This window comes from Pinus tabuliformis, chromosome 8, assembly GCF_031772625.1.
Source record: "Pinus tabuliformis cultivar Carrire ecotype Pingquan chromosome 8, CPIR1, whole genome shotgun sequence".
NCBI lineage: Eukaryota > Viridiplantae > Streptophyta > Pinopsida > Pinales > Pinaceae > Pinus > Pinus tabuliformis.
Window position 1 is genome coordinate 1,920,540,875 of NC_142294.1, and position 7,485 is coordinate 1,920,548,359.

Sequence of the window (7,485 nt, forward strand, 5' to 3'; positions counted from 1 at the left end):
CCTGCCCACAAGGAAAGAAGTTTTCTCTCTAGAAGACATTGATTTTGGGGTTAAACGCCTGGCTAATGGGAAAGCTAAGGACATTGAAGGTTACCAGGTGGAAATCTTAAAAATTGGAGGCCCTGTCCTCATCTCCCACATCCACAAGCTTTTCAATCAAGCAGTCAAGAAAGGGTTCCCTAAGCTATGGATTGAGAGCCTCATTATCCCTATTTTTAAAAGTGGGGATACAAATAACTCCTCTAATTATCAGAAAATTATGATCAGCCCTCTCTTAGCTAAGTTATATGGTAGTATTTTGGACAATAAGTTGAGGATGTGTCTTGAAAGTGAAGGTAAGTGGGCTAAAGGCCAGGCGGGTTTCAGAAGGCATCACTCAACAACAAACCACCTCGTTACGCTTAGGATCATTGTGGAGGAATTTCGTAATGATAAATCCAATCTCTTTTGTTGCTTTGTGGACTTTAGAAAGGCTTTCGATACGATTCCTAGAAACAACCTTTGGAATAGATTAGAAGAGCTAAAGGTTCCTTTCGTGTTGAGAACTGCCACTATAAGGTTATACGAGAATGTAATTGCCAAGCTAAAGAGTAATGATGGGTGGTCAAAAGATATTAAGTGTAATATCGGAGTTAAACAAGGTTGCCCCCTCTCCCCTACCCTATTTGCATTTACATTGACAAGCTCGAAGGCTATTTATAGGAAGCAGGATGTGCTGGCATGATCTTAGTTGGGATAGTCATCATCCTTCTTCTCTATGCTGATGATATTGTTCTCCTCCAAGGTGTCCATCTGATCTTGATAAGAAACTTAGGCTTCTTAAGGATTTCTGCTCTACCATGGGTATGACTGTTAACACTGACAAAACAAAAGTTATGATTATCAAATCCAAGAAGGACACCTACGCTAATTTTATGTATGACAATAATAACTTGAAGGAAGTGTATTCTTACAAGTACATAGGTATTGATATTCACCACAAGCGCAACTGGAACTATAGCATTGAGAAAAGGATTAATGGGGGGCGGAAAGCTTACTTTGGTCTTGAAAATAATTTTAAAATGACAAACCTCGTAATGTGGGATAAAAGAAGTTCCTCTTTGAAACTTTTGTCGCTCCTGTTATCTTATATGGATGTGAGGTTTGGGGTTGCGGCATCTCTAGAGAATCCTGGAGAAAGATTGAGCAAATCCAGAAGCGCTTTATAGCGTATAACCTGAAAATTAAAAGCAATACACTCTACCCTATTCTCCTTTTAGAAGTAGGTCTTTCCCCTATCGAGGGCCTAGCTATGACTAGGCTTCTTTTGTACAAGCACAAGCTCAACAACATAGAAGATCATAGACTTCCTAAGCTAGCTTTAAATTCCAGCCAAAACCACCTAACGCTCAAGTGGGGTTGGTATAAAGACATGAGGGCCTGGTTAAACCATTGGGAGATCAACGAGAATGATGCATTGCAAAACATTAATAACATTAAAAATATTGTTACTTTTAAGTTCAAAGAAAAAATGTGGTGTGAGAAAGATTTAGCAGCTAAAACAAAATTAAGTTATTATAAGAAGGTCATCAACCCCACCCTAGAAGATCAAAAGTATCTCTCTGTTTTAGCTACCTCAAAGAAGAAAATTAATATAGCGAAGATTAGAACGAACTCTCATGAGCTCCATAGTGAAACAGGTCGTTGGGTAGTTCCTAAAACACCATGGATGGAAAGGATTTGCCATCTTTGTGAGAATAGGAACATTGAGGATGAAAACCACTTCCTCTGAGAGTGCCCCGCATACAACCACATTAGATCGTAGTTTCATAATCTTTGTCACAATACTGACCTTCCTAGCCTTTTACAATGTCAAAATTATAGTGAGCTTGGGAGGCTTCTCTCCAAGCTTTTTGAGCATAGGAATAAAATCTAAAATCAAACTAAATAATTTGTTTCTTTAGGTCCAATAGACCAAAGTTTGGTCTCAGTGAAGGTTAACCACCATCATCATCATTATTAACCATCTTATAATATAATGAAAAAAAAAATAATTATTTCGTTCAAATTATTCTTATAAATTTTGTATTAAATTGTTAATGTCTTCTTACTTTCTATATTATAATTAAAACATATTTTTCTTGTATTAAATTGTTAATATGTCTTCTTACTTTCTATATTATAATTAAAACATATTTTTATTTCAATTTTTATATATAATGAAAAAAATAATTATTTCGTTTAAATTATTTTTATAATTTTTTTATTAAATTATTAATATGTATTTTATATATATATATTCGTTTATTTGTATAAGATATAAAAGGTCCATATAGTTAAAAAAAAATTGTTTTTTTAGCTTTAACAAAAAGAGATTATTTTGCATTATTTTATTCTCGAAAAAAGTAAATTTAACTTTAATATTAATTTTCACAATTAATATTTTTATTAACTGATAATAAAAATTTAAAATATATAATTTTTTTGTTAATATTTTTAAATTATAATATTGTAATTTTTTTTTTTAATATATATCAATATTTATCCACTTTTTATTTTTTTCGCTATGGTTATAAAGAAAAAAAAAACACAATGAAAAAAAATATTAAAATGCTCAGGAACATTATTGTTATATTATAAAATATCGTGTAAAACCCATGGTTCAAATCCCATATTTAATTCTGAGTTGGAAAAGATCCTAACAACAAAAGTAATATCAGTACCATACAAGTCACTAACTTATTGTCTTTCACGGTTACTTTATTTTTATTCAATGAATTTCTTGTCTTTCACGGTGACCATTGAATATTACTTTAATTTTTATTCAATGAATTTATTGTCTTTCACGGTGACCATTGAATATTACTTTATTTTATTCAATGAATCCGATAACGTAAACTGTGCCATTTAATATCACTTTATTCTTATTTCAAGAAAAAGATATGCATATGGAGGAATTGTTAGGTGTTGATGTGACCTTGGATGACAATTGCGCAAAGAGGTCTTATTTAAATGCCCGGTTATCTCTTCGTTTATGAATTTCTTTTTGGGAAAGAAAGGGGATTTAAGGTATTTTTTTAAGTAATTTTGTATATAGATTTTTATGAAGTCAAAAAGGTTTATTTTACAATCATGTGTATTTGGGAAAGAAAGGGGATTTAAGGTATTTTTTTAAGTAATTTTGTATATAGATTTTTATTAAGTCAAAAAGGTTTATTTTACAATTATGTGTAAATATGTCATGTTTTTAAAAAATAATAAAAATAATTTTGGTTAATATTAACTAAAACAAGAATAAAAATTACGTAACTGTATAAATAAATAATTAAAAATAATAAAAGCATATTTTACAATCAAATATAAGGGACATAAAAAATAGTAAAAATAATTTTGATTAATGTTAACCAAAACAAAAATTAAAAATTAGGTAATCATATAAATAAATAATTAAGAGTAGTGGAGAGCCTCAAGCTACAATCAAATATAAGGGATATGTGTAAGTTTGTCACATTCTCAAAAAATAATAAAAATGATTTTTACAAATGTCAACATCAAAAAAAAATCATATAGATAAGCAATTAAAAATGAACTAGAGACTCATTTTAAATTCATTTTACAATGTTTCACTTTTACTCTACTTGGTTCTTTGATATTTCACTTTCACTTTTTAAGTAATAAATAAAATATTTCCATATCTATCTTAATTAAAATAATTTTATATAACTTTAAAGACATAAAGTAATTTAATATATATAAATTTTAAATAAATTGTTTGAATATTTATATTAACTAATATATTTTAAATAAATTGTTTGGATATCTATATTAACTAATATATTTTAAATAAATTGTTTGGATATCTATTAACTAATATATTTCAGTATAAAGTCTTTCTACTATTGTGTATTAATATTTACCTTAAAATATTCCAATGCTAAAAAAAATTAAAAATTATATAACTCATCCAATTATGTAACTCATCCGATTTTTAATATACGATATTAATAATAATAAAATATTAAAAATACAATATAAAATATAAAGCGCACATATTTATAAATCAATCGTATTTTCACAGTACCACGAAATAAATTTCTTAAATTTCTTGACGATTACACAGATCTGCTCTGGTCTCTGATATAAGCATGATGGCCGGCGATAATAGCAGGAAGCAGCTTCATTTTCTGCTCTTCCCATGGCTGGCGCTAGGCCATATAAATCCATTCGTAGAGCTCTCCAAGGCTCTCGCCCTGAATGGCCACACCGTTTCCTTCCTCTCCACTCCCGTTAACATTTCCAGAATCAAGCGTTCGTTAACGACCCAGGACTGGCCAGGCCGGATCGATCTATTGGAAATGTCCTTACCGCCGACAGAGGGCCTGACTCCGGGCGCGGAATGCACCGCCGATATCCCGAACCAAATGGCAGCTCCGCTCAAGAATGCGATGGACAGCATGGAAAAGCCGTTCCGAAGCCTTCTAGGGCAACTCTCGCCCGACTACGTCGTCCACGACTTCTCGCAGTTTTGGACGCAGAGCGTCGCTGCTGAGATGGGCGTTCCGGCAGTTTTTTTCATAGTCTTCTCCCCGGCCACCTGCGCTTATGCCTTGCACCCAGATAAATTGCGAAACCCAGGAATAACTGTTGAGGAGCTGGCTGCTCCGCCCCGTGGTTTCCCATCTTCTGCTATCTCGTTCAACCTGTACGAAGCGCGGGGTCAATTGCCTGAGCACAGAGAAGTACCTGGGCAACTCTCTCCATCGTTTCGGACGGCTAGATGCCTTGAAGGATGCCTGGCAGTGGCTGTGAAATCGTCATTTGAAGACGAAGATAACTATATTCGTTATTTCCAGGACGTCACCAGTGTCCCGGTGCTTTCTGTCGGCCCACTTATGCCAGTCCTTCAGCCCGTTGCCAGGGGCAGCAAGGGCTCGAATCTGATGGAATGGCTGGACAAGCAGAGGGAAGCGTCCGTCGTGTTTGTGTCGTTCGGTAGCGAGACGTTTCTGTCGAGAGAACAGGTCCGCGAGCTGGCGCTGGGGTTGGAAGCGAGCGGTCTGATGTTTCTGTGGTCTCTGCGTTCTCCAGAGGCCGACCCGTTGGGGCTCCTTCCCGAGGGATTCCAGACTCGAACTCGGGACATGGGGATTATCACTGGGGAATGGGTGCCGCAGCTGCGGATCGTCTCGCACCCTGCAGTAGGCGGGTATCTGTGCCATGCCGGCTGGAGTTCCGTCATGGAGGCGCTGAGCTTTGGGCTGCCCCTCATACTTGTGCCCATGAAGTTTGATCAGTTTTTGAACGCGCGGCAAATAGCGGCGGAATTGAAAGCCGGTATTGAGATCGAAAGGGAAGACGATGGCTCTTTTCTAAAGGAAAATGTCTGCGAGACTGTGAGAATGGTTATGATGGGGGAGGAGGGGAAACATTTGAGATTGAAAGCGGCAGAGGCCCGTGACATTCTAGTGGCCAATAATGGGCGCCAGCAGAGCTACATCGATGACTTTGTTCAACGGATCGAACAGTTACGAGGAAAGAAAAATATGGAAGCGGCCGAAAAGATTAGGCACTGAGATGTATTGATACCTGGGTAAGTGAGTTGTTTTTTTTTAAATCAAAGTAAATTTGATAATATTGGTCAATAATTTGGAGGAAGTCCAAAATCCAGGATTAAAATTCTCTGGTTTATTTAAAAAAAATTAATAATAATGTGAATTATATGTAAATTTGGGCAAGATCAAGATCAAACCTTTCGAATTATTTTTTGAGAAACTTTTCCTTTAATCTCGCCTTTCGAATTATTTATTGAGAAACTTTTCCTTTAATCTCGACAACTCAGCCTGGCAAATCAGGGATGTGGCTGGAAAGCTTGAATGTTTTTGGAAGACCCTCTCTTTTTCGAAATGTTAGAGCGTTGGGTATTCTTTACATTCACAGGCGAAGATCCTATAGCTTGTAATATAAAGATTTCTCTCTTACCTGAAATATCCCAGTAGAGGCTTGATGTTATTATAGTTGTACAACTATTCGTCATTGATCTTTTCAAAAAGAGAAATCTAAACCTTTTAATAGAATTTTTACTTCGTTGTGCACCAGATGATTTTGAAGGCGAATGACATATGTTGCAGCTGTGAACTCAGTATTGCTGTAGGCAGTTACTAGGGGTTCTTTGAACTTTTCTTTTTGCTCCGGACTTTTCGGTTTCTCCAAAAGAAAATGATGTTGAAACAGAGAACCATTATTGATATTGTTATTAAAGAAAATGATGCTGAAACAGAGAACTATTATTGATATTGTTATTGATAGCTTCAGCACACAAGGCGGCGATTATAACAATCGAAATAGAATTGTTTTTAATGTTTTTTTTTTGGATTTTCAGTGTTTGAATTTGATGGAAAAAATTAAAGTGAAATTTTTATTTGTGTTATTTAAACTTGTTTTTTGACTGTATATATAGATTGGACACCCTGAAAAATTTTAAGGGCACTTCAATTGTGCAGGGGTTACTTATCAAATTTGTGACTTCAATAAATTCTTGCCGGATTTTAGAGAAATTGCACTGGAAAACCCACCAACGAAGCTTCCAAAAAATTTGAGGTGAAATCTTCATTTGTGTGTATTTAAACACCTCTAGTGCACTTCAAATGTGCCGGAGTTACTTATCAAATTTGTGATTTCAATAAATTCTTGCCAGATTTTAGAGAAATTAGACCAAAAAACTACCAACAAAACTTCCAAAAAATTTGAGGGGAAATCTTAATTTGATGACTCACAAATAAACAAAGTTTTTTATTTTTACTATTAATTCAATTGATTATTATCTCGATGAGTCACAAATAAAATAAGTAATGTTTTTAGACCTTATGTTTTTCGTCATCTTATTTGGCCTATTCTTCCTTATTTGGCCTATTCTCGAAGGAGTTCTTGAGGCAGAATGACAAAACCATATGTTATATTTATAAATTTGTTTTTCATACATTTATTGTTTAACTATATATCATCCCGGAAGATGTATAACTTAAACGAGTGAATGAGGAAATTTGAACAAGTGGAAAGAATGAAGTTGCAAGTGGCAAGTGGTGATGGGTTGATGCAAGTGGCAAGTGAACCTAATCCAACGAATAGGTTTAGAGCAACAGATTAATAAGGCGTAGTCTAATGAGGTGGAGGAATTGTCCAGAAAATTATAGAAATTCAAGTTATATTTAGAGAAAATTGAGCAAAAGATTTTTGTAAATCCAAGTTATAATTGTTAAACTTCAAAATTTTAAGTGTTCTAGACGTTTTTGATGGTGCTGAATCCACCATCAAAAATACGCTTCAGATTTATAAAAAAAAATTAAATTCAACCATTGATCCAATAGTAAAATCTAGCTTTTTGTTTAATGTTTATCCAGTAGAAATCGATCGACCTAGAAGCGTAAGAGGCAGAAGAAGCATTTCCTCCTGTTCCGAATCTTGTTGATGTTCCGAAGGTAGTTATTGTTTATCCTGTAGAAGTCAAGC

At 34.4% G+C, this 7,485-nt stretch overlaps 1 protein-coding gene across 1 annotated transcript; it reads left to right on the forward strand.

Moving 5' to 3' along the window:
* The first annotated feature begins 4,065 nt into the window (after positions 1 to 4,065).
* On the forward strand, positions 4,066 to 6,351 carry LOC149244180 (UDP-glycosyltransferase 91C1-like). Its single transcript, XM_089367937.1, has 2 exons — positions 4,066 to 5,569; positions 6,076 to 6,351. Exon 1 carries the CDS (start codon positions 4,125 to 4,127, stop codon positions 5,550 to 5,552), a length of 1,428 nt encoding a protein of 475 aa, XP_089224063.1. The 5' UTR covers positions 4,066 to 4,124; the 3' UTR covers positions 5,553 to 5,569; positions 6,076 to 6,351.
* The last annotated feature ends 1,134 nt before the right edge of the window (positions 6,352 to 7,485 follow it).

Bases quoted from the DNA above. Each gene is read 5' to 3' on its own strand.
- LOC149244180 (XM_089367937.1), top strand. From the start codon at position 4,125: ATGATGGCCGGCGATAATAGCAGGAAGCAGCTTCATTTTCTGCTCTTC.